The 26,181-nt window shown below is 44.5% G+C and overlaps 1 protein-coding gene across 4 annotated transcripts in view; it reads left to right on the top strand.

Annotated features, from left to right (window-relative positions):
- The first annotated feature begins 297 nt into the window (after window positions 1–297).
- The window catches only part of LOC308165280 (NLR family CARD domain-containing protein 3-like), a 39,276-nt gene continuing 13,392 nt past the window's right edge, over window positions 298–26,181 (top strand). Inside the window, exons 1-12 of one of the 4 annotated variants that reach the window (XM_080539432.1) lie at window positions 298–323; window positions 806–858; window positions 16,539–16,623; window positions 16,731–16,832; window positions 16,950–17,063; window positions 17,226–17,336; window positions 17,605–17,665; window positions 18,696–18,903; window positions 19,260–20,976; window positions 22,773–22,946; window positions 24,565–24,738; window positions 25,774–25,947. In XM_080539432.1, coding sequence (XP_080395558.1) covers window positions 16,610–16,623; window positions 16,731–16,832; window positions 16,950–17,063; window positions 17,226–17,336; window positions 17,605–17,665; window positions 18,696–18,903; window positions 19,260–20,976; window positions 22,773–22,946; window positions 24,565–24,738; window positions 25,774–25,947 — 2,849 coding nt within the window. In that variant the 5' untranslated portion in view covers window positions 298–323; window positions 806–858; window positions 16,539–16,609. Of the gene's footprint in view, window positions 324–805; window positions 859–16,538; window positions 16,624–16,730; window positions 16,833–16,949; window positions 17,064–17,225; window positions 17,337–17,604; window positions 17,666–18,695; window positions 18,904–19,259; window positions 20,977–22,772; window positions 22,947–24,564; window positions 24,739–25,773; window positions 25,948–26,181 lie in introns of those variants that run through there. The other 3 variants (XM_080539434.1, XM_080539435.1, XM_080539433.1) reach the window with 3 other exon arrangements.

The following is a 26,181-nucleotide window of genomic DNA, read 5'->3' as shown; positions in this document are numbered from 1 at the left end:
GCTGTGCAAGTCTCTCTCTCTCTCTCTCTCTCTCTCTCTCTCTCTCTCTCTCTCTCTCTCTCTCTCTCTCTCTCTCTCTCTCTCTCTCTCTCTCTCTCTCTCTCTCTCTCTCTCTCTCTCCACGTGATTTACAAGAAGCCTGCAGCTGCACTACCTGCTTGTGGCCAGCAGGGGCAGCGCTGTTTACAGGCATTTTATTATAGCTGTCTAGCACCAGTATTATTCAAACTGTGAAGTTAGTTTCCTTTGTGATATTTCTCCTGCGTATTTCCTCTGCGTCCATTTTACATTCTGTGTCGAGGAGCAATAAACTGTCCACCAAAGTAAGTGATATTGTGTGTATGTGTGTAGACTATAGGGTTGAAGTCAGTGATATTGTGTGTAAGTGTGTGTATGTGTGTAGGTTATAGGGTTGAAGTCAGTGATATTGTGTGTAAGTGTGTGTGTGTGTGTGTGTGTAGACTATAGGGTTGAAGTCAGTGATATTGTGTGTAAGTGTGTGTATGTGTGTAGACTATAGGGTTGAAGTCAGTGATATTGTGTGTAAGTGTGTGTAGGCTATTGTTATTACATCATAGGTGTAACTCCATTTGCTGTGTTTGATATTGGATGTTGGTGTAAAATAATGAAGTGGAAAGGATGTGCGTGTTTTAAAGACACATTTGATCTAAAACAGTATGTATATATATTTAAATCATTATAATATATTATCGATTTTTATATTGTTGTAATAAAAATCTGAATTAGATTAGATTAGATTCAACTTCATTAGATTAGATTAGATTCAACTTCATTGTCATTGCAGAGTACAAGGCCCAGACAACGCCCTCAGACCCCTGGCTGTGATCACCATTATGGGTAAGTTCTGTATACTGTCCAGTCCTGGGTTAGGGTTATATAAGTTCTGTATACTGTCCAGTACTGGGTTAGGGTTATATAAGTTCTGTATACTGTCCAGTACTGGGTTAGGGTTATATAAGTTCTGTATATTGTCCAGTACTGGGTTAGGGTTATATAAGTTCTGTATACTGTCCAGTACTGGGTTAGGGTTATATAAGTTCTGTATACTGTCCAGTACTGGGTTAGGGTTATATAAGTTCTGTATACTGTCCAGTACTGGGTTAGGGTTATATAAGTTCTGTATACTGTCCAGTACTGGGTTAGGGTTATATAAGTTCTGTATACTGTCCAGTCCTGGGTTAGGGTTATATAAGTTCTGTATACTGTCCAGTACTGGGTTAGGGTTATATAAGTTCTGTATACTGTCCAGTACTGGGTTAGGGTTATATAAGTTATGTATACTGTCCAGTACTGGGTTAGGGTTATATAAGTTCTGTATACTGTCCAGTACTGGGTTAGGGTTATATAAGTTATGTATACTGTCCAGTCCTGGGTTAGGGTTATATAAGTTCTGTTTACTGTACAGTACATTTACGCTAGCGATATTTGTAAGCAATACCATATTGACTTGTCAAGGCGTCTGTTTTGGGTTCATACTTGTGGCACTTTTGCACAGGCCGTGTGTGTCTTCAAGGCCTATAAGTTCTACTGAAGGTCTTTATGGTCTTCTGATTATTTGAGTGTTGAGAATGAGTCATTCCTTATTCTTATCAAGGCCGCCTTGGCAGTCTGGTAGTTTCAGCCACAGGTTGTAGAATGTTTGTATTGACAGGCGTAGGTACAGGATCCGCGCGCGTCAGTTCCATGCAGTCTGTCTACACGCCACACACACGCCAGGTGCACGTAGAATATTGATAACTACATGATAAAGAATCTAGTTCCAATCGATCGACTTAACATTCAGCCTACGTTATCAGGTGTGTTTGGTTTGTTTCTTGTTTCTTGTTTCTATCAGTGGTGTTGACACATAACCGGTGCAGGGGCTGTTATGTGTCACAGTGGCATTGCTGTTCCAAACTGCATGTTACTCCCAACTTGATATGACAGCTGAGCCCCTGAACATATAACCTTCCCATGTCCATGTCCCTCAGTGTCCATATCTCTCATGGAGGCTTTACCACAGGTTTACTCTCCGTTACACATGACAACCCTGCATCCTAGTGAATATGTGTTGAGTAGTGAGTACGCAGGTTATTGGTTGTGTTGTTACTACAAGGGAATACAAGGTGTGCAGGTACTGTGATATGCAACCTGATAGATGAGTAGGTGTATACGTGGAAAATCCCTGTAGGCCTAGATGTATATGCTCAGGTGTTGGTGATGACCTAGATGGATATGCTCAGGTCTTGGTGATGACCTAGATGGATATGCTCAGGTGTTGGTGATGACCTAGATGGATATGCTCAGGTGTTGGTGATGACCTAGATGGATATGCTCAGGTGTTGGTGATGACCTAGATGGATATGCTCAGGTGTTGGTGATGACCAGAATTCTTTCAAATTCCCACACATGTAGGCTACAATGAAATACACAAGAATGAATTGTTACAGTGATAATAAATGAGTTGACCATGAAGGAGAGAGCTCACTACACTACTACTGGTCAGTCCATCTTTTTGTACAAACTCTCTTTATTTGCATATGTATAATCTGTACTGTCATTCATTATCATTTATATAAGAAGTGAATCTGACCCTTTGACAAATCAGGATTACTCATATAGAAACTTACATATTTCTGAAAATAGCAACGTACAATGATGTGTACTCTATTTTCTCCTTAGGGCTTGTTTATCATATTCTACTTCTTCTACTTCTTCAAGTCTTTAATTACAGAATCAGGATTTGCTCATTTTCACTCATCATTGGCAGTTGTGAACATGACATTGATCCAAACTATTTTTGTACTATTTACTGTACAGTGTACACTAATCTGGCAGGAGGCTGCTGTTCCTGGTCGCTGTTCAGACTAATGAGTCACATGTGATCCTGGCTTCAGATTGGCTACATAGTACACTAGACTATGGCTACATAGTACACTAGACTATGGCTACATAGCACACTAGACTATGGCTACATAGTACACTAGACTATGGCTACATAGTACACTAGACTATGGCTACATAGCACACTAGACTATGGCTACATAGCACACTAGACTATGGCTACATAGTATACTAGACTATGGCTACATAGTACACTAGACTATGGCTACATAGCACACTAGACTATGGCTACATAGTACACTAGACTATGGCTACATAGCACACTAGACTATGGCTACATAGTACACTAGACTATGGCTACATAGTGCACTAGATTATGGCTACATAGCACACTAGACTATGGCTACATAGTACACTAGACTATGGCTACATAGCACACTAGACAATGGCTACATAGAACACTAGACTATGGCTACATAGTACACTAGACTATGGCTACATAGTACACTAGACTATGGCTACATAGCACACTAGACTGGCTACATAGTACACTAGACTATGGCTACATAGCACACTAGACTATGGCTACATAGCACACTAGACTATGGCTACATAGTACACTAGACTATGGCTACATAGTACACGAGACTATGACTACATAGTACACTAGACTATGGCTACATAGCACACTAGACTATGGCTACATAGCACACTAGACTATGGCTACATACTACACTAGACTATGGCTACATAGTACACTAGACTATGGCTACATAGCACACTAGACTATGGCTACATAGTACACTAGACTATGGCTACATAGCACACTAGACTATGGCTACATAGTACACTAGACTATGGCTATGTGACGGGGTGTATCTTTTCATGAATCACTCTCAGCTGGATGGCTCACGCTCATTTATTCTGTAGAAAACAGTGCATCAAATTCTGGACACGGGACTTGCAGGGTCATCGAGCTACATTCGCATCAGTGGTTAAGAATGAACTGAGCATACAGTAGTCACTCACACTACACAAATTATAACAATAATATAAAACAAAAATACAAAATGTGTAGACTACATAAATCTTCACTTGTGTGATCATATAGTGGTATTCATTTAACAACAACAACAAGAAATCATAACATCCAAATGCATGGAAAAACCACGCACTTGGAATACGCATGCGCACCACGTGCAACAATGGCTGCAACCTGACTGCTAGGTAAGCCGCGAGCGTGTTGCAAACTAGCGAGGTGGAAGACCCAACCTCATACAATACGGTCTACTAACAGAACAACAGACATATAATAACACAACAATAATAATATTACCTGTAGAAAACAGTGCATCAAATTCTGGACACGGGACTTGCAGGGTCATCGAGCTACAGTCTAAAATGGTGTTACACGAACATTCACGTTAGCGCCATCAATGTTAACAACTTAAAACTCACATTACTAAACTCGTGGCATGTTCCAAACTAAAATACTATAACCAGGGAAACTCAAAACAGCTATCTTGATCATTAAACATTCAAATAAAACATAGGTACATTAATAATCTCTTAAATTATATGCGATCTCAGACCCTGCAGAAAACATGACCTTACCGCATCAGTGGTTAAGAATAAACTGAGGGAGATCACGTTACGTCCCGTGCAATTGCACTGTCCAGCTATATTTACACAGCATCCGGGTCACGGACACACCCCGGATATACCACGTCATTAAACCCCTAGAAGGCGCAGTTTATACCTATTTTAGCTATAATTGAACTTGACCTTTCTACTCCGTTACATACACCCCCCTTAAATTATACTAAAATGGGGCAACAGCATGAAAACCGGAGGACAGTAAAAAAAAAACAGGAGCGAAAAAACAAACAAATGACAAAACAAAAAAACAACGTGGATCTCGAGCACTGATGTACCAAAACTCAACATTATAAATTCTTCCATAAGAAGTGTGTAAGGACAGATTGGTACCAAAACCCGTACTTATCACAGAGGAGAAAGAGTTGCCATCTACATCCCACAGTTGTACATAACTTTGCCCTTACAAGAGGATCTCATGACTCTAGGTCACGACTCAGACCGGAAGCAAAATAAACAGAGAAAAAAAACTGGATGCACTACGCCCCTACATAGACGCCGCAATGAAACTAAATGCAGAACCTATGAAAGGCTCAGTACTCCCTTTAAGCATCTGCCCTGACATCTCACAAATAAGCCTATTTGGGTTCCTAACACTCCTCCCACATCTCGTGACAACTGATGGAACTTGAGCACTCTGTGAACGTGTGCAAACTACCAACTCCGGCTCAACCTCAACTAGAATTGGAAGGTCACCATGGGCATCACATCTAGCTTCAGGTGAGTGTACTGTGTCACATACTGTGTCAGGGGGATAATCAGTGTGGCAGTCAGGTACAGAGTCATCAGGAACACTATCCAGCAACTCATCTGGTCGGTCTTCCTTCGAGGCATTCGGCACGGGCATAGTCCCCCCGTTGACTTCTTCCTCATGGATGCTCTCTGCCCCCGCATGCTCAGGCGACTCCAAGACCCAGTCCCTGGTGCGCAACCGAGAGGCCTCTTCAACATCAGAGGTGACAGAGCCCTGAACACTGGCACAGGAAGCTATAGCCTGCGACTCCTCTAGGGATGCCGGGTTCCCATCTTGTTCCGGAACTGTCAAGAAGTCAACCGGAAGCAGCATGTTCCTGTGTACAACCTTCTCTCTATTCGTGACAACATCTCTGATCCTGTACACGTTGATGTCCGATCTCACAGACACCACATCGAAAGGAGTTGATTCCCACCGGTCTGCGATCTTCCTCTTCCCTCTCTCACCTCGATTGGCAAGCAGCACTGTGTCACCAACACCCAACGGCAGTCCTCTGACCTTCTGGTTGTACAGTTTGGCGTGGCGATCTTGTTCCCTGATGGCATTCCTTTGAGCGATCTGTGCTGCTTCAGAAAGATCTCTCCTCAGATGTTGCACAAACTCATGACGACTGACAACGGCATCATCCTCCAGCACATGATGAAACATGACATCCACGGGCAGCCGTGGGACCCGTCCGAACATCAGGTAGAATGGCGCGAAGCCCGTGGTCTCATGCACAGTGGAGTTGTAGCAGAAGGTCAGTGTCTGGAGCATCTGTGGCCACCTGGACTTGCTCAGTGGAGGGAGAGCCCTTATCATGCCCCCGAGGGTCCTGTTGAACCTCTCTGTGACGCCGTTGCCCATGGGGTGGTATGGAGTCGTATGGGACTTATGCACACCTGCCATCTCTAGTAGATCTTTTAGAAGCCGACTCTCAAAGTTAGCTCCCTGATCCGAATGGATTCTTTTGGGGAACCCATATATGCAAAAAAACTTGTCCCATAGACAGCGGGCAACTTGTTTCGCAGTCTGGTTCCGACAGGGGAAGGCAAGAGCTACTTTAGAAAAATGGTCCGTAACAACAAGAACATCAATGGTCTTCTTGTCGCTCTGCTCTGCGGTCCAAAAATCGATGCACACTAAGTCCATACGAGCTGAAGTGCGGATGCTCTCAAGAGGTGCTCGGGCGTGTGGTTCAGGAGTCTTCCCCAAAATACATATCTGACAGTGCTTCACGTGATTCTCAACATCCCTCTGCATGCCTGTCCAGAAGAATCGTTCACTGGCTAGAGAGGATGATCTTGAGCGACCCTGGTGGCCAGCAGCATCGTGGACTCCATGCAAGACTTGTCGCTTCAGAGCTTCTGGAGTGACGAACTGAAAGATCCTCTTGTCCCTGATGTGGTCTCTCTTCACACGGTAGAGGAGTCCACTACGCACTCTCAACTTCTTACAGTGTTTCAACAGCCTGAGCACACAGCTAGACTCAGCTGTTCTCTCGTGTGCATTTGGTTTCCTATGTCGCTGCATATAAAAGAGAACCCTGCTCACTACAGCATCTTGTTGCTGGAGATTGTGTAATTGACTCTGTGGGATGGCGATGGAAGGGTCTTCCTCGGGCAATTGCAAATACTCCGGATTAATGTAGGGCAGCTGAGAAACACCCCCAGTACGATGGACGTCCATGACAGCAGACACCTCCTCAGCACTAATGGCACCTCCAGAAGACTCAGGACTTAGGACCTCATCTGTGTCGACATTAGTGTGCTGAACACCTTGACAGTTGGTAGTCAGCCGGAAAGCGTCCTGCACCGTACCAGCCACTACTCCATTCACCTGATCCAGCAAGGACAGGTAAGGCTCCCTCACCAGGCGATGACTCACACAGGACTTAACAAATGGCTCACGGCTCAGCGCATCAGCGACTATGTTCCTAGGCCCTGGGATATAATTCAGATCGAAATCATATGCAGCAAGTTTGGCCACCCACCTCTGTTCGCATGCATCTAACTTGGGCTTCGTTAGGATGTAGGTCAAGGGGTTGTTATCCGACCACGCTGTGAAATGCACTCCCTTCAGCCAGTGGGAAAACTTCTCGCATACAGCCCAATTCAATGCCAGGAACTCAAGTCGGTGAGCTGGATAGTTCAACTGAGCATGTGACAGCGTCCTACTAGCGAAGGCAACTGGTCTTGCAACTTTATCACCAGGCTGGAGCTGAGAGATGACGGCGCCAATCCCATCGAATGAAGCATCCACTGCTAGGATAAATGGCTTTGTGAAATCAGGATGGGCCAGGGTTACAGAATGCAGGAGATCGCGCTTCAATGTCTCGAAAGCATCCCTACACTCGGCCGTCCAGTCAGCTGGTTTGAGCTTTACAAGATTGTGACATTTCTTCACTGGTTTTCTCCCTCTGCGTGCCTTTTCTCCAGCGTTCTGTCCAGAGAGAAGCTTGAATAGGGGTCTGGCCTTAGAGGAACAATCTTCAATGAAGTGCTGATAGTAAAGCATCATGCCCAAGAAGGACCTAATCTTCTTCTGTGAAGGAGACACCCCATCACTGTCCATCAGATCGGATACCTGTACTTGGCTAATGGCTTCAACCTTCCCAGGGTCCATCTGCACTCCTGACTCATTGATGATATGGCCGAGAAACTGTACTGATTTCCGCAGAAGATAGCACTTCTTTGGAGCCAATTTGAGATTGTTGTACTTCAAACGAGAGAAAACCATCTCTAGACGCTCGAGTGCCAGCTGTTCTGTAGGAGCGAAGACCATAACATCGTCTAGGTAGCACAATAGACTGGTGAAATTCTGATCCCCAAAGATCGAGAGCATCATCCGCATGAATGTAGCCGGGCTGTTGGACAACCCTTGAGGCATCCGGTTATATTCATGCAGGCCAAAGGGAGAGGAGAACGCAGTGTATTTCTTGTGGTCCTCATGTAAAGGCACGTTGTAGAAACCAGAGGTAAGGTCCATTGTGGAGAAGTAGGCATTACCACCTAGTGCAGCCAGCGCGTCAGCCTGATGAGGCAGCGGATGTGCGTCTTTCGTTGTCCTCGTATTAAGCCATCTGAAGTCCGTACAGATGCGCAACCCTCCATCCTTCTTCCACACAAGAACCAAGGGCGAGGCATATTCGCTGTTGGACTTACGAATTATGCCCTTCTCCTCCATGTCGTTGATGGCAGACCTCAGCTTCTCGTAGTGGTTCGGTGGCACTCTGCGGTAGGGCAGGCGAAATGGCCTCTCGTCCACCAGTTGTATCTTGTGCACTAAGTCAGACGCCTCACCACAGTCCAACTTGTGGCGTGAAAAGATTGACTCGTATTTCACAACAAGCTGACAAAGCTTCTCTCTCCACAGGTCAGAGACTTCACACGCGTCCAAGTCTAGGTCGCGTAGACCAAGTTCCTCCAGTGCCTTTCTGATGTCTTCTTTGGGCCTTGCTACAGACTCACCAGTCACGGATTGTGGGGAAGACTGAATGTGGTCGGGCGGGGACAGATCTTCAGCGGCAATGCAGGGAAACACGTCCGCCAATTTGGTGTTTCGCTTCAGCACTACCGGCTCACCGGTGGGATTCACAACCTTCATAGGCAGCCATCGGTCGCCCCACATCGGCGTAACAACTCTGCCAACCAGAACTTTATTCGGTCTGCATCTGGACTGAGTTGGTTCCACAACCACCGTACTGCCCTCTGATATAGGTGCCGACACAGGGAGTCTGCCCCATACAAGATGCTCACTATTTGGCTGTAGCATCACACACTGTTGTAGCTTCAGTGTGCCAACCTTCTCAGGCACTGTCTCACCCCTCCATCTCTCTGTATTGGAAAGGAGAGAGAAGAAGTGATGACAGTCCCCATCACTGCCACCACCATGTTCAGATATCAGCCGCCAATAGCTGTCAGTCTTCCTCATCAACTCTAGGATTTTCTTGATGGCATTACTGCCTAGTATCATGTCATCGGTCTGTCCAGGCACCACAAGCATTGGGATGACCATCTTGCAGTCATACACCACCACATCGACATTGTATATTGCCTTAGGTACAACTCGGTGACCACCACATCCTATGATGATGACATCATCAGCGGGGCATCCTCTCAGATCAGGGTTACGCTGCAAGAGACGCGCCTCCGCAGCCTCGCTAAGCGTGCATGCCATAGAACCACTGTCTATCATCGCTCTAAGAGAGACATCTGCAGCGGAGACAGTGGTGTAGAATAAACTATCAGACCTTTGGACTCTGTGTAGACCTTGAAATACTACTGTCTTGTTCGAAGGCGCTCTGGAGATGAATGACTTGTATGTTGACTCACAATCAGCCATTTCATCATTGGGAGAGATATCAACAGGATCTGCACAGTCCTCCCTTGAATGCAGATCTATAAGTTTCCCTGCTGCGCCGACTGGGCACGCCCCTGCATCGGACACTTGGATCTGGGATGTCCAGGCGAATGGCACTGGAAGCAGAGCCTCTGATCACGGCAGTGAGTCCAAGCAGAGTGTCTAGCGTCGCCACACACAGCACACGGCAGGTTATTCAGACCCTCAATCCTGGGGGGGCTGGGTCTATACTGCTTGTTTGACATGTCCTTAGCAGGAGCAGACTTCTCCACTAGGACTTTCTCTAGCATTGAGATGATACGTTCAAAGGCCTCTGCCCCCTTGTCTGGGCGAGTATCCTGCTTTTCAGGTGAATACATATCAGTGCCTGACATCTCAACTCTGTTCACTAGCACACCCTCACTGGGCCTTTTACTCACGGCTGCGGCAGCACCGTTCGAGCACACCTGAGTGTGGAACTCGTCAAGTACATCTTGGACCTCTACAGCAGTCCACTTATCGATCGTCTTTGATCTGAAAGTCATGGCAAGCTCTTTGGATGGACAGTTCCTGATGAACATACGTGTCACCTCCAGGAGAGGGCACTCAAGTGTTTTACCTTGTTCTTTGAGGCGATCAGTGGCAACATCTGCAGCTTGATTGAGGCGTAGCCAGTAGTCATACGCATCCTCACCACTCTTCGGCAGCGTGGTGTAGAAATCGGCTAGGGGGATAGGTGAACAGGGAACAGCAGCAAAATGCTTACGTAGAAGACCATAGATGGCCTCTGGGTTTTCAGCGACATTAATGCCACTGCTCCTCGTCCCATACTTCACTACATCCTTAGCCCTGCCCCTGAGATGGGTGAATATTTCTTCCGCCTGCTGATCTGCTCTGATGTTCGCCTTCTTCACATAACTCCTCATTATGTCTTCCCACTCACGCACATTCACTGCGTCCTTATCATCCCCTCTGAACGTTGGAGGCTCCTTCACCCTCCTGTGAGGTACCAACTGGACTTGGGACAGGTCTAGACTCTGGGTGTATGTATCAGTGGGCGTGGTCTGTGCATGCGCAGTGCTAAGAGGGGGTAGCGTTGAGTCAAGGCGTGCAAGTATGCTATCTGCCAGCTGTAGACCAACATCTCTAATTATGTCACTCATCTGGCTCACTACATCAGGTAACTGAAAAGCAGAGATTGGGGATGGGGTATCACTGACCTGTGTGCTCGATGCATGATCAATGTCGTGGCTCTGAGAAGGAACTGTGTCCCCACTAACTGAAAGGGCCCCAGCAGCATCCTGACTACCCACAACATGAACATCACCCCCCTGAACAGGAATATCATAACTCAACACTGGAATCCCCCTACCTCCACTGAGGAGGATCGCTCTACCCCTCCCAATGCTACTGCTTAGTGGCGTACTGAAACATCCTGGTCTGTGGCTCATGTTGAATTACAATTCAATAAAACAGTACTATACAGACTAATCGGATAAAAGACCAGTAAAGAAAAATGTCACCAAAACAGCAATAAAACTAAAATAAATCACAGATCACATGTGTGATCACATTCATTAATTCAACAATCCATTTGTGCATAACATCACCGAATGAACTGAGTGAAACCATACGCCGCCCACCAGCAGGAGCGGTCCAGCAGAGTGATCCAGCAGAGTGGTCCCGGGTCAAGGTGAAGAGTTGACTTCAGGTCCACAGGTCACGGCACCAATGTGACGGGGTGTATCTTTTCATGAATCACTCTCAGCTGGATGGCTCACGTTCATTTATTCTGTAGAAAACAGTGCATCAAATTCTGGACACGGGACTTGCAGGGTCATCGAGCTACATTCGCATCAGTGGTTAAGAATGAACTGAGCATACAGTAGTCATTCACACTACACAAATTATAACAATAATATAAAACAAAAATACAAAATGTGTAGACTACATAAATCTTCACTTGTGTGATCATATAGTGGTATTCATTTATCAACAACAACAAGAAATCATAACATCCAAATGCATGGAAAAACCACGCACTTGGAATACGCATGCGCACCACGTGCAACAATGGCTGCAACCTGACTGCTAGGTAAGCCGCGAGCGTGTTGCAAACTAGCGAGGTGGAAGACCCAACCTCATACAATACGGTCTACTAACAGAACAACAGACATATACCACAACAATAATAATATTACCTGTAGAAAACAGTGCATCAAATTCTGGACACGGGACTTACGGGACATCGAGCTACATTCTAAAATGGTGTTACACGAACATTCACGTTAGCGCCATCAATGTTAACAACTTAAAACTCACATTACTAAACTCGTGGCATGTTCCAAACTAAAATACTATAACCAGGGAAACTCAAAACAGCTATCTTGATCATTAAACATTCAAATAAAACATAGGTACATTAATAATCTCTTAAATTATATGCGATCTCAGACCCTGCAGAAAACATGACCTTACCGCATCAGTGGTTAAGAATGAACTGAGGGAGATCACGTTACGTCCCGTGCAATTGCACTGTCCAGCTATATTTACACAGCATCCGGGTCACGGACACACCCCGGATATACCACGTCATTAAACCCCTAGAGGGCGCAGTTTATACCTATTTTAGCTATAATTGAACTTGACCTTTCTACTCCGTTACAGCTACATAGTACACTAGACTATGGCTACATAGCACACTAGACTATGACTACATAGCACACTAGACTATGGCTACATAGTACACTAGACTATGGCTACATAGTACACTAGACTATGGCTACATAGCACACTAGACTATGGCTACATAGTACACTAGACTATGGCTACATAGTACACTAGACTATGGCTACATAGCACACTAGACTATGACTACATAGCACACTAGACTATGGCTACATAGTACACTAGACTATGGCTACATAGCACACTAGACTATGGCTACATAGTACACTAGACTATGGCTACATAGTACACTAGACTGGCTACATAGTACACTAGACTATGGCTACATAGCACACTAGACTATGGCTACATAGTACACTAGACTATGGCTACATAGTACACTAGACTGGCTACATAGTACATTTACATTTACATTTTTGGCATTTAGCAGACGCCTTATTCCAAAGCGACAATCAATACATTTGAATACTAAGCATGTGAATCAGCAGTCCACCATTCGTTGCAGGAAGAGTACTCTAGCTCGGGCCGGGGGCCACTGATAGAAGGAAAAACCTTCTCCCTATTATCGCCTTCTACTAAACTTTTTTTTTTTTTTTTTTTTTTTTTTACTGGAGAAACTGAGAAACAGTACAAGGGGGGCAATAGAAGTTCTAGGGACACAGTAGAGGGGAAAGCGGGTGTCTTTAGGAGACGTAGAGGTGAGGGTCGGAAGATGTCTCAGGAGGAGCAGTTAAGATGTAACCTGAAGAGATGGGTCTTCAGTCTACGACGGAAGATGGGTAGTGACTCTGCCGTTCTGACAGCCGTGGGGAGCTCATTCCACCAGCGGGGAGCCAGTGTTGTGAAGAGACGTGATCGGGCAGCCCGACTACTGTGTAGAGGAGGAGGGGCCAGTCGGCCAGCCGAGGTGGAGGAGCGGAGTGAGCGGGCAGGGGTTTGGGGGGTTACCATTTCCTTCAGGTAGGCAGGGGCTGTCCCATTAGCTGCCTGGTATGCAAGCACCAGGGTCTTGAATCTGATGCGAGCTGCTATCGGGAGCCAGTGCAGGGTGCGAAGGAGAGGGGTGACATGCGAGTATTTGGGGAGGTTGAATACCAGCCGGGCAGCAGCATTCTGGATGAGCTGCAGAGGTCTAATGGCTGAAGCGGGGAGCCCAGCCAGGAGTACATTGCAGTAATCCAGGCGGGAGATGACCAGTGCCTGGATCAAGAGTTGCGCTGCCTCTCTGGTAAGGAATGGTCGTATCCTTCTGATGTTGTAGAGGAGGAATCTGCAGGAGCGAGCCGTTGCTGCAATGTTCTCCGCACAGGATAGTCGGTTATCCAGGATCACTCCAAGGTTCTTGGCTGTCAGGGAGGGGGTTACAGTAGAGTTCTCCACTGTGATGGAGAAGTCTTGGAGAGGGCAGGCTTTCCCGGGGATGAAGAGGAGCTCAGTCTTGTTAAGATTGAGCTTGAGATGGTGGTCAGCCATCCAAGTTGAAATGTCAGCGAGACATGCTGAGATACGGGTTGCCACGTGTACACTAGACTATGGCTACATAGCACACTAGACTATGGCTACATAGTACACTAGACTATGGCTACATAGTACACTAGACTATGGCTACATAGTACACTAGACTATGGCTACATAGTACACTAGACTACGGCTACATAGCACACTAGACTATGGCTACATAGCACACTAGACTGGCTACATAGTACACTAGACTACGGCTACATAGTACACTAGACTACGGCTACATAGTACACTAGACTATGGCTACATAGTACACTAGACTATGGCTACATAGTACACTAGACTATGTCTACATAGTACACTAGACTATGGCTACATAGCACACTAGACTATGGCTACATAGCACACTAGACTATGGCTACATAGTGCACTGGACTATGGCGACATAGCACACTAGACTATGGCTACATAGTACACTAGACTATGACTACATAGTACACTAGACTATGGCTACATAGTATACTAGACTACGGCTACATAGCACACTAGACTATGACTACATAGTACACTAGACTGGCTACATAGTACACTAGACTATGGCTACATAGTACACTAGACTATGGCTACATAGTACACTAGACAATGGCTACATAGTACACTAGACTATGACTACATAGTACACTAGACTATGGCTACATAGTACACTAGACTATGGCTACATAGTACACTAGATTATGGCTACATAGCACACTAGACTATGGCTACATAGTACACTAGACTATGGCTACATAGTACACTAGACTATGGCTACATAGTACACTAGACTATGGCTACATAGTACACTAGACTGGCTACATAGTACACTAGACTATGGCTACATAGTACACTAGACTACGGCTACATAGTACACTAGACTATGGCTACATAGTACACTAGACTATGGCTACATAGTACACTAGACTACGGCTACATAGTACACTAGACTATGGCTGTAGCTGCACATGAAACAGCAGGCCTGACTGAAGAGAACAATGCAGTGATGGAGCAGTGATGTAACAGTGATGTAACAGTGATGTAGCAGTGATGTAACAGTGATGTAACAGTGATGTAACAGTGATGTAGCAGTGATGTAACGGTGATGTAGCAGTGATGTTGTAGTGATGTAGCAGTGATGTAACAGTGATGTAGTAGTGATGTAACAGTGATGTAGCAGTGATGTAACAGTGATGTAGCAGTGATGTAGTAGTGATGTAACAGTGATGTAACAGTGATGTAGTAGTGATGTAGTAGTGATGTAACAGTGATGTGACAGTGATGTAGCAGTGATGTAACAGTGATGTAACAGTGATGTAGTAGTGATGTAGCAGTGATGTAACAGGGATGTAACAGTGATGTAACAGTGATGTAACAGTGATGTAGTAGTGATGTAACAGTGATGTGACAGTGATGTAACAGTGATGTAGCAGTGATGTAGCAGTGATGTAACAGTGATGTAGCAGTGATGTAGTGATGGAGCAGTGATGGAGCAGTGATGTAGCAGTGATGTAACAGTGATGTAACAGTGATGTAGCAGTGATGTAGTGATGTAACAGTGATGGAGCAGTGATGTAGCAGTGATGTAACAGGGATGTAACAGTGATGTAACAGTGATGTAACAGTGATGTAGCAGTGATGTAACAGTGATGTAACAGTGATGTAACAGTGATGTAGCAGTGATGTAACAGTGATGTAACAGTGATGTAGCAGTGATGTAGCAGTGATGTAACAGGGATGTAACAGTGATGTAGCAGTGATGTAGCAGTGATGTAACAGTGATGTAACAGTGATGTAACAGTGATGTAGCAGTGATGTAACAGTGATGTAGCAGTGATGTAACAGTGATGTAACAGTGATGTAGCAGTGATGTAGCAGTGATGTAACAGTGATGTAACAGTGATGTAACAGTGATGTAGTAGTGATGTAACAGTGATGTAGCAGTGATGTAGCAGTGGTTTACTGTGTGAACAAGGAGAGATCCTCTAGCCTAGGAAAGGTCTGAGCCTTGTGTGCTGTTGTCAACAGTGTTCTTTTATGATCAGAATGATGTCATGTTTATTGTGTGGTGCAGAAACGTCAATGGAACATCCAATCCAAGCACCCACTCTTATGGTGCATCAGACTGTTGTTGTCTGTGAGCTGAACTGACCAGCCTGCCAGTCTGATTGAACATGACTCTAGATCTGTCTCCACTTGTGTGGTTCAGTGTCTGGTCCTAGTGTACATGACTCTAGATCTGTCTCCACTTGTGCGGTTCAGTGTCTGGTCCTAGTGTACATGACTCTAGATCTGTCTCCACTTGTGCGGTTCAGTGTCTGGTCCTAGTGTACATGACTCTAGATCTGTCTCCACTTGTGCGGTTCAGTGTCTGGTCCTAGTGAACATGACTCTAGATCTGTCTCCACTTGTGTGGTTCAGTGTCTGGTCCTAGTGTACATGACTCTAGATCTGTCTCCACTTGTGTGGTTCAGTGTCTGGTCCTAGTGTGTACAGGTGTCATATTGCGGGGATGTATCTGATGGACTCTTGAACTGTGAGCAGAATAACAGCCAGTCATGTGGGAGTTCATTACAACAATAAAGCTTCTCTCTGTGAAGATAGGAACTAGTGAGGAAGACTGTGAGGAAGGAGCTAAGGCCGTGTGGAGAGAGAGAGAGAGAGAGAGAGAGAGAGAGAGAGAGAGAGAGAGAGAGACAGAGACAGAGAGAGAGAGATACAGGGAGAGAGAGAGAGAGTACTGTATGTGTCTATGTTAAATTCACGTTGTATGGATTCTCAGGCTGATTCAATCCTCTCCTGTGATCCGGGGAGTCAGATGTGTGGGACTGGCTGCCACTACATCATTTGACCATGGAGCCGTTGAGGTGAGAGGAGAGAGAGAAACCTGTGTGTGTGTGTGTGTGTGTCTGTGTGTGTGTGTGTGTGTGTGTGTTCTAACTCATAGAGTGAGTTATCTACATTTGTATTCCAGCTCAGATCAGCCAGGATGCAGCTCCTCTGAGCCCAGCTGTGTGTCCATGGAGAGAGATCAGGCCATGGACTCTTCTAAAGGAGACTTTGACACAGAGCCAAGGTAATATCATGTGTTCACCTAATAACCTCTACATGTTACATGCACTGGACAGAACAAGGTGTGTGTGTGTGTGTGTGTGTGTTGAGTCAAAGATTGAAGGCCTGTCTTTTGTTACAGCACTGTCCAATCAGGATGCAGCTCCTCTGCCCCCAGCTGTGTGTCCATGAAGAGTGATCGGTCGATGAATCCTCCGTTATTTTTCCATAAAGAAAACATTGACAGTGAACAAAGGTAATATCACACAAGTCCTCACAACTTCTACATGTAATGCTTTGTGTGTGTGTGTGTGTGTGTGTGTGTGTGTGTGTGTGTGTGTGTGTGTGTATGTACAGGTGTGTTTGTGTGTGTGTGTGTGTGTTGAGTCACAGATTGAAGGCCTGTCTTTTGTTGCAGCACTGTCCAATCAGGATGCAGCTCTGCCCCCAGCTGTGTATCCATGAAGAGTGATATGTCGATGGATCCTCCGTTATTTTTTCATAAAGAAAACATTGACAGTGAACAAAGGTAATATCACATGAGTCACAACCTCTAACATCCCTTTAATGCTGTAAAGAACCTGTGAAGGAATCCCTGCTGCCTCACCAGGCATGATTATAACCATCATTACACATCTGTGATCTATGGATGGACACTCTGGTTACACTTCCACTTATAATAAAGTTTATGGAAGAGAGCACACCTCTGAATGATGCAAAGTGTTCTGAGCAACCAAAAGCAACAAGGAGAATATGACCCAATGCCAACATTGAGACAAGGTGTTTTATTTCCACAGGAGCCGACCCAGATCAGAGGCAGAGATCCCCAGTGGTCCTGACCTGTCCTCTGTGTTTGAGGTGAGTCTTGTCTTACATTTGTAAAGCCACCATCTATTGTCCAGCTGTTTGTAAACTGTGGGGGTGGGTCTTGGTAATGAGTTATCAGATTTTCAGTAGAATTAATCAGGGTCCATGAAATGGCTTCAAAGTGTAGGAACAAATAAAATATTGTATTTATTTATGTAACCTTTATTTAACCAGGTAAGACCCATTGAGGTTAAAACCTATTTTGCGAGGGTGACCTGACAAGAAGGCACACAGGGAAGTAGCAGTGTGTACATGAAATGTTACAACAATACAAATATACAGAAAATACTAAATGTCAAGTTCCCAACACATAATGAAATACAAAACAACTGCAGCATCAAAAACATTGTCGTTGATCAGAGACTTAAAAACAGGCAAGGATACTAACTCCTCTAACTTTAGAATGTTTGAAGCGTGTTCCAGGATGAAGGGCATTATGGGTAAAAAATATATGTTCCCTGTCTCAGTTCTAGCCTGAGGAACAGACAAGGACAGCAGCGGGTGTGAATACTGTTCTAGTAACACTACTAGGACTGAGTGGCTGATCTAGTAAGGAACAGAGACACAGAGGGAGTTGCCCTATCAAGGCTTTGTACACAAAGGTGAACCAGTGCTTTAGCCTCCTGGTGGAGAGAGAGCTCCATTGCACCCTGGCAGACCATTCACAGTGATGAGTGATCGAGCATTATTAATTAATCCTAAGGCACCGTGATATACTGTACCAAGAGCTTTTAAGGTACTAGGGTTTCAAATAAGACCATTTGTAATTGACATTGAAAAGAAAAATCCTGTTCCTGAAATAAAAACCCAATTTCAACTTTAGTGTTTTGGTCTCTTTAGTTTCAGCTTGTCAATGGGTTAGTATTAGTATAATTTACCTTTTCATCTAACCCAATCCCAAGGTACTTAGGGGAGGGGACCCTAACAATATTCTGGTCTTCTAAAGTGAAACAGTATGCACAAGTATAATGTATTTTGTCCATTGACTTTCATTTCAAAGCGGTTTTCATTTCTTCTTCAGCTGCTTGAGCAGAAGGGTGTGGACTTTTTCAAGGAGGAGCTGGAGAAGCATAAGAACAGACTCCTGCACCCAGGACGTGCTGAGGACCAGGGAGGGGATGGAGAGGAGGAGAGGCAGAGGATGGGGGCCAGGAAGGGGGCTCTACAGATCACACTGCACATGCTGAGAACCATGAACCAGACGGAGCTCGCTGACACACTGGAGTACAGTAAGAGATTCCTACTATGAGTCTGTTAATCCCCAGCCAACACATGCTACACCAATAACTACCAATAACTACACCAATAACTACCAATAACTGCACCATAGAAACACAGGAAAGGACACAGACAGGAAAAGCAGTGAAGACGTCAGTTATACTGAATGTCCACCATGAAAAGGACTGTGGTGTAAATACTGCATACTCTTGAATGTATTCACTGTTTGTGTTTGGAAATGGTCAATGGTCAAAGAGCATTGTCTGTATCATGCATGCATTTACTGATTATGCAAATGAGGTTAAAGGTTTGCAAGTTTCTCAACTAGACTACTAAAGGACATTTTCTGTATTATTTGTTCCCTCAGATGAATGTGCTTTGTTGTGCCAAGTTGAACTAAAACTCAACCATAAGAGAAGGTGTCAGTGTGTGTTTGAGGGAATAGCTAAACAAGGCAACCCAAAACATCTCAATGAGATCTTCACAGAGGTCTACATCACTGAGGGTGGAAGTGGAGAGGTCAATAATGAACATGAGGTCAGACAGATTCAGACAGCATCCAGAAGACCAGCTACAAAAGAGAGACCAATCAAATGCAAGGACATCTTCAAACCCTCACCTGGACAAGACAGACCAATCAGAAATGTGTTAACCATGGGAGTCGCTGGCATTGGAAAGACAATCTCTGTGCAGAAGTCTATTTTGGACTGGGCTGAAGGAGAAGCCAATCAGGATGTCCAGTTCATATTTTCACTCCCTTTCAGAGAGTTGAATTTATGCATCGGCAAAAACTACAGTTTGTTGGAACTCCTCGATCACTTCTATGTGGAAACAAGAGAATCAGGAATCTCCAACTATGACAAATACAAAGTTGTGTTTGTCTTTGATGGTCTGGATGAGTGTCGACTTCCTCTAGACTTCCAGAACAACAAGAGATGTTGTGATGTCACAGAGTCAGCCTCAGTGGACGTGCTGCTGACAAACCTCATCAAGGGGAATCTGCTTCCCTCTGCTCTCCTCTGGATGACCTCCCGACCTGCAGCAGCCAATCAGATTCCTCCTGAGTGTGTTGACCGGATGACAGAGGTACGAGGGTTCAACAACCCACAGAAGGAGGAGTACTTCAGGAAGAGAATCAGTGATGAGAACATGGCCAACAGAATCATCTCACATGTTAAACAATCAAGGAGTCTCCACATCATGTGCCACATACCAGTGTTCTGTTGGGTCTCAGCCACTACTCTGGAGAGACTGTTGGGTGAAGCAGAGGGAGGAGAGATGCCCAAGACTCTGACACAGATGTACACACACTTCCTGGTGTTTCAGACCGTACAGAGGAATGTGAAGTATTCTGGAGACCATGACAGAGATTCACTCTGGGACAAAGAGATCATTCTGTCACTGGGAAAACTGGCCTTCAAACAGCTGGAAAATGGACATCTGATCTTCTACGAGGACGAAGTGAGAGAGTGTGGCATTGACGTCGGAGAAGCAGTGTCCTCAGGAGTGTGCACACAGATCTTTAAGGAGGAGTTTGGACTGCACCGAGGGAAAGTGTACTGCTTTGTGCATCTGAGTGTTCAGGAGTTTCTTGCTGCTCTGTTTGTGTTCCTCACATTCAACGACAGCAATACCAATCTTATGAACACACCCCCCACAATCAGAGAGACAGCAACCATCAGCCTCCACAAGAGCGCAGTAGACAAGGCCTTGCAGAGTGAGAATGGACACCTGGACCTGTTCCTCCGCTTCCTCCTGGGCCTCTCACTGGAGTCCAATCAGAATCTCCTACGAGGCCTTCTGACACTGACAGGAAGCAGCTCACAGACCAATAAGGAAACAGTCAAGTACATCAAGGAGAAGATCCAGGAGAATCCCTCTACAGAGAGATGCATCAACCTGTTCCACTGTCTGAATGGAGATCTCAGAGGGGCCAACCTCTCACCTGCACAGTGGTCAGCCGTGGTCTTTGTGTTGCTGACTGGTGAAGACAACTTGGATGAATTTGACCTCAGCCGTTACTCCAGTTCAGAGGAGGGTCTCCTTGGGCTACTGCCAGTGTTCCGAGTCTCACAAACAGCCAAGTGAGTATCTCAATTGTTGGCTTTTGTTGTTTATGAATGTCTCTGTTGACTCTGCGTTGTGTTTAGTACCAAGAATTAAAAGACATTTCTACAATCTTAGAAAAGATTAATGAAAGCTAATCCTCCAATTAACGATCCAACACGGATATGCGGCGGTTTGACAGAAAAGGTGGTGTTTATTCAACAAGTTCAGATATTTACAGTCTTTACAGTAGGAGGGATTAAAATCCCCAAATGACTCCTGTCTGTTTTTCCTGTCACCCTCACGTATATGAAAGAATCATACAACAACAATTTAGAGTTCTCTTCCAGTGGGTGTCATCAAAACATCAGACACACTAAACTGTGTACAGAGGTCAACGGGGGACAGAGTTTATCAACATCACATTCCTGGGTTAAAAACATTACCAACACACACCCGGTCATATGAAAAACTCAGACAAAGCTAGAATGTAGGCCTAGATACCGTAATCCCTCTAATATTGAGAGGCTTATATTAGAGGGAGGCCTTTATTTCTTAAAATGTAACTCTCATGGACATAATCCCTTCATTTCCTGACTTTTATTGCAAAACATTGCACAAACCAAACACAAAGCAAATACATTAACTTCATTAACTTTAGTTATGTTATCGTAATGACGATCAGATTACCAGTAAACTGGAATACCACCGGTATTAACCCATGGGCGAGCCGTCATAATAAGCTATACATGCGGCACATGCCCAAGCCTTTTAAGAAAAAAAAGCATTTAAATGTTTGTCTCTCAGTGTGTTAGATCGTTCTGGTTTAAAACCGCTGCCCTGCTGTACAGATCTATCCCATTCTCCTAATGGAAATCTGTCAAGGAGAGAGCTTACCTCGCGCATGCGCTCTGTGATTCAGAGTAGTTACAGTGCAGTCGGCCTGTTTACTGAACGTGATCATTTTGATGATCAAAAAAGCATAGACACGCATGCGCACAGGGTTGCCAGATGGGGCGGGTTACCGCCGAATGGGCTACTGTATTTAGCGGTTATAGACTGGTTAGGCTGTAAATTGTCAATCCCATCTGGCAACCCTGCATGTGCAACTCTACTAGAATTTGAATTTTTAGCGGCAGTTGACACTTGACAGTTGACACTTGACAGTTCACCTCATCGCCATCGCCACACTGTCAATATGAGTGATATTAATTCAATAGACTCTTTGCGTTCGGTGCCGTTTTCTCTGAGGACATTTGAGGAAAAAAATAATATTATTTCAAGAGAAAGTCCAACTCCTGAACTTGCCATCACATAATGATCAGAGAGTTTGGGCCTAGGCAACGTTTGTGTGAGAGATTTAGGTCCGCCGAGGTGTGTGTGTGTGTGTGTGTGTGTGTGTGTGTGTGTGTGTGTGTGTGTGTGTGTGTGTGTGTGTGTGTGTGTGTTTGTGTGTGTGTGTGTGTGTGTACGTGTATGTGTGTGTGTGCGTGTGCGTGTGTGTGTGCGTGTGCGTGTGCGTGTGCGTGTGCGTGTGCGTGTGCGTGTGCGTGTGTGCGTGCGTGCGTGCGTCAGAGAGAGTTAGGTCATGCCGAAGAATATTTAAAAATCTAAAAAAGTTGAAATTAAACAGCCAGCGATCGTACCTCTAGTGACACATGTTTGTGTTGACTACTCATATGGAGAAGCAATGTAAAGGACATTGTTAAGAGAAGAAACAAGGTCAAGGGCTGACCTCACTGATTACAATCATTTATCAGTATTGTAATTATTACTGTAGGCTACACTGAACTGTTATGGATTTACTGCATCATGTTATTGAATTCTTATTCAGGCTGGGTGTATGTCACCTCACAGAGAGATGCTGTGAAGCGCTGGCCTCAGCTCTCAGCTCAAACTCCTCCCACCTGAGAGTGCTGGACCTCAGGAACAACAATCTACAAGACTCAGGAGTGAAGCTGCTCTCTGCTGGACTGGAGAGTCCACACTGCAAACTGGAGACACTGACGTGAGTAGACATACTGGGTAATATACACTATTGCACGTTTACTATACATATTTTTTCCTTCTTTTCTTATTTATTATTATACATGAAAAAAATAAAAGGAAACATTACAGATTGTGGTGACCACCACGTAGGACCGGGTATAATAAGGTAGAAACAGACACCGACAACAGGGAGCAGTTCAGCCTCAACGGGCGTGTTTACTAAAGAATGATCAGCACAGGGAAATAAAAGTCCACCTCAGGTCTCTGCCTGGCCCTTTAAGGGTCCAGAGAATATAAGTCACTAAGGCCTCCGGGTCTTGGAGGCGTGCGGGGGGGGGTCCGTGAACAGGGGTGGTTCTGTAGGCACGGATCAGAGGGAGCTTCCACTCTATGGGCTGTGGGGGGTCTCTTTCCCCCTTCTCTCCAAGGGCTAGGCCCAGACCAGCCTGGCAACAGACAAACACACGTCAATATCCTCTACTACAGAATTGCTGTGCCGGAAACCGTCCCTCACCCTCACAACACGTCTGGTTCTGTTCACTCCTCCCCCCGTGTGCTGTCTCCTCTCCTCCTTATCTGTGACTCCCAAGGAGGAGGCTCAGGTGTGGTGCATTCAGTTGACGAGTCTGTAGTTTGCTTCCCTGGGCACTGGTTGATCACTACAAGATGTTAAAATGTAGTAAGATGTTAAAAATGGTTGTGACTGTTGTGACTCAGTTAAAGCTGGTTTGACTCAGTTAAAACTGGTTCCTGTTCTGCAGCACAAAAAGACAAACAATACAAAAAGTACAAACGAGAACTATCACAGAAGCAAGACAACAGCTAAACATAAACAGTTATACAATAACTACAAAGGAGAGCACTTAAGTGGAGTGAGTGAGATGGTGTGTGTGAGTTGGATCAGTGGTTGCAGGTGTGTCCTTCCCTCAGATGGTGTTCATATGTTTGACATGTGAGATAGAGGTTGTTGCTCTAATGGAATATGGGATCTCATTCCAGGTTTTAGTGTGTGTGTGTGTGAAAACATGATCTCTGACCGTAGTTGTTTTTGTAAGCTGGAACTGGGATAAGTGCACGTGAAATTGATCTAGTGATGCGTTCCTGTCTTGTATTTTGTCTTGGAAGAAGAGCAGTGAGTGTTGGAGGGGAGTTAATATTTTGGATCTGAAAGAAAGATTGAATGGCTCGATTATTTGTGTAATTCTGAAAAGTCAGATCATTGGAGTGTGAAAGTGCAGAGCAGTGGTGAGTCCAAGGGGGAAGGTTGCCATGGAGCTTATAGACTCTATTCTAGTCTTCCTATTGGTTCAGTTATTTCCTTTGAGGTGAGGTGCCAAACTGGGAGATCCAATTGATTGAGCTTCTTCATTAGATTGTTAATGTAGTTTTGATAAGTTATTACATTGTAAAAATCTAAAAAAGTTTAAATTAAACAGCCAGCGATCGTACCTCTAGTGACACATGTTTGTGTTGACTACTCATATGGAGAAGCAATGTAAAGGACATTGTTAACAGAAGAAACAAGGTCAAGGGCTGACCTCACTGATTACAATCTTTTATCAGTATTGTAATTATTACTGTAGGCTACACTGAACTGTTATGGACTTACTGCATCATTTTATTGAATTCTTATTCAGGCTGTGGAGATGTGACCTCACAGAGAGATGCTGTGAAGCGCTGGCCTCAGCTCTCAGCTCAAACTCCTCCCACCTGAGAGAGCTGGACCTCAGGAACAACAATCTACAAGACTCAGGAGTGAAGCTGCTCTCTGCTGGACTGGAGAGTCCACACTGCAAACTGGAGACACTGGGGTGAGTAGACATACTGGGTAATACACTATTTCACCTTTAATCCACATATTACATTTTGAATATCTGACAAAGTTTGAAATAAAAAAACTATGAATATAAACTCATATAAATAAACAAGGTCCATTGTCCATTGTTAAAAGAGAGACATTGGGGTAAAGGCCATAACCTTTTTGATACAATCATTAGTCTTCTTTCAATGTAAAAGTAAGTTACTCTTAATGATACACTAAAAAACAGAATTTTAGCTACCGGTAAATTAATTGTTTACCTCAAACTTTTGCTAAAGTGTTGAGTGTATGGTGTATGGTGTGTTGAGTGAATGGTGTATGGTGTGTTAAGTGTATGGTCAAATCAATCAGGATACAGGATGTAAACGCTACAATGAAATGCTGCTACGAGCCTCTCAACCTCTCAACCTCTCAACAGCACAGTGAAATGTCAAGGAGAAGAAATACTAATAAATAATAACAACTACACAATAGGCAATAGGGCTCATTAAAAATACTAAGTCAATAACAATTCAATTATCATAACAGGTCCATAAAGTTATCATTCTCCTATGATAAAATATCAATAAATGTCTGGCCTCAGTAAAAAGCAATCTTTAGTTTTAGGTGTCTCTTTCTGACCAATGAGATCATTTCTGGGTATTATTATATATATTATATTTCTGACTATTTCCCTTTTAGCTCAAGATCACCCCCAGAGGCAACATCCTCCATAATGTAACTTTAACAGTTTTTGATCCAACCACATCATTCTCTGAAGCGTAGCGTTAGTTCAGACGGGGTTGAGTCAAAGGGTGCAGCTGTCTGTCAGGTGACCAGAGGACAGCCAGCGATCGTACCTCTAATGACACATGTTTGTGTTGACTACTCATATGGAGAAGCAATGTAAAGGACATTGTTAAGAGAAGAAACAAGGTCAAGGGCTGAACTCACTGAGTACAATCTTTTATCAGTATTGTAATTATTACTGTAGGCTACACTGAACTGTTATGGACTTACTGCATCCTTTTATTGAATTCTTATTCAGGCTGGGTGGATGTGACCTCACAGAGAGATGCTGTGAAGCGCTGGCCTCAGCTCTCAGCTCAAACTCCTCCCACCTGAGAAAGCTGCACCTCAGTCAGAACAATCTACAAGACTCAGGAGTGAAGCTGCTCTCTGCTGGACTGGAGAGTCCACACTGCAAACTGGAGACACTGACGTGAGTAGACATACTGGGTAATACACTATTTCACCTTTAATCCACATATTACATTTTGAATATCTGACAAAGTTTGAAATCAAAAAACTATGAATATAAACTCATATAAATAAACAAGGACATATCCATAGTTAAAAGAGAGACATTGAGGTAAAGGCCATAACCTTTGTAATACAATCATTCAGCCTCCACCCCCATCCCCTGACAGAGGACATAGAACTGGAACATAGCAGC

Source organism: Nansenia antarctica (assembly GCF_963989245.1).
Source record: "Nansenia antarctica genome assembly, chromosome: 9".
Taxonomy (NCBI): domain Eukaryota; kingdom Metazoa; phylum Chordata; class Actinopteri; order Argentiniformes; family Microstomatidae; genus Nansenia; species Nansenia antarctica.
Note: the sequence above shows the minus strand (reverse complement) of the source record. Positions and strands in the feature narration are given on the sequence as shown.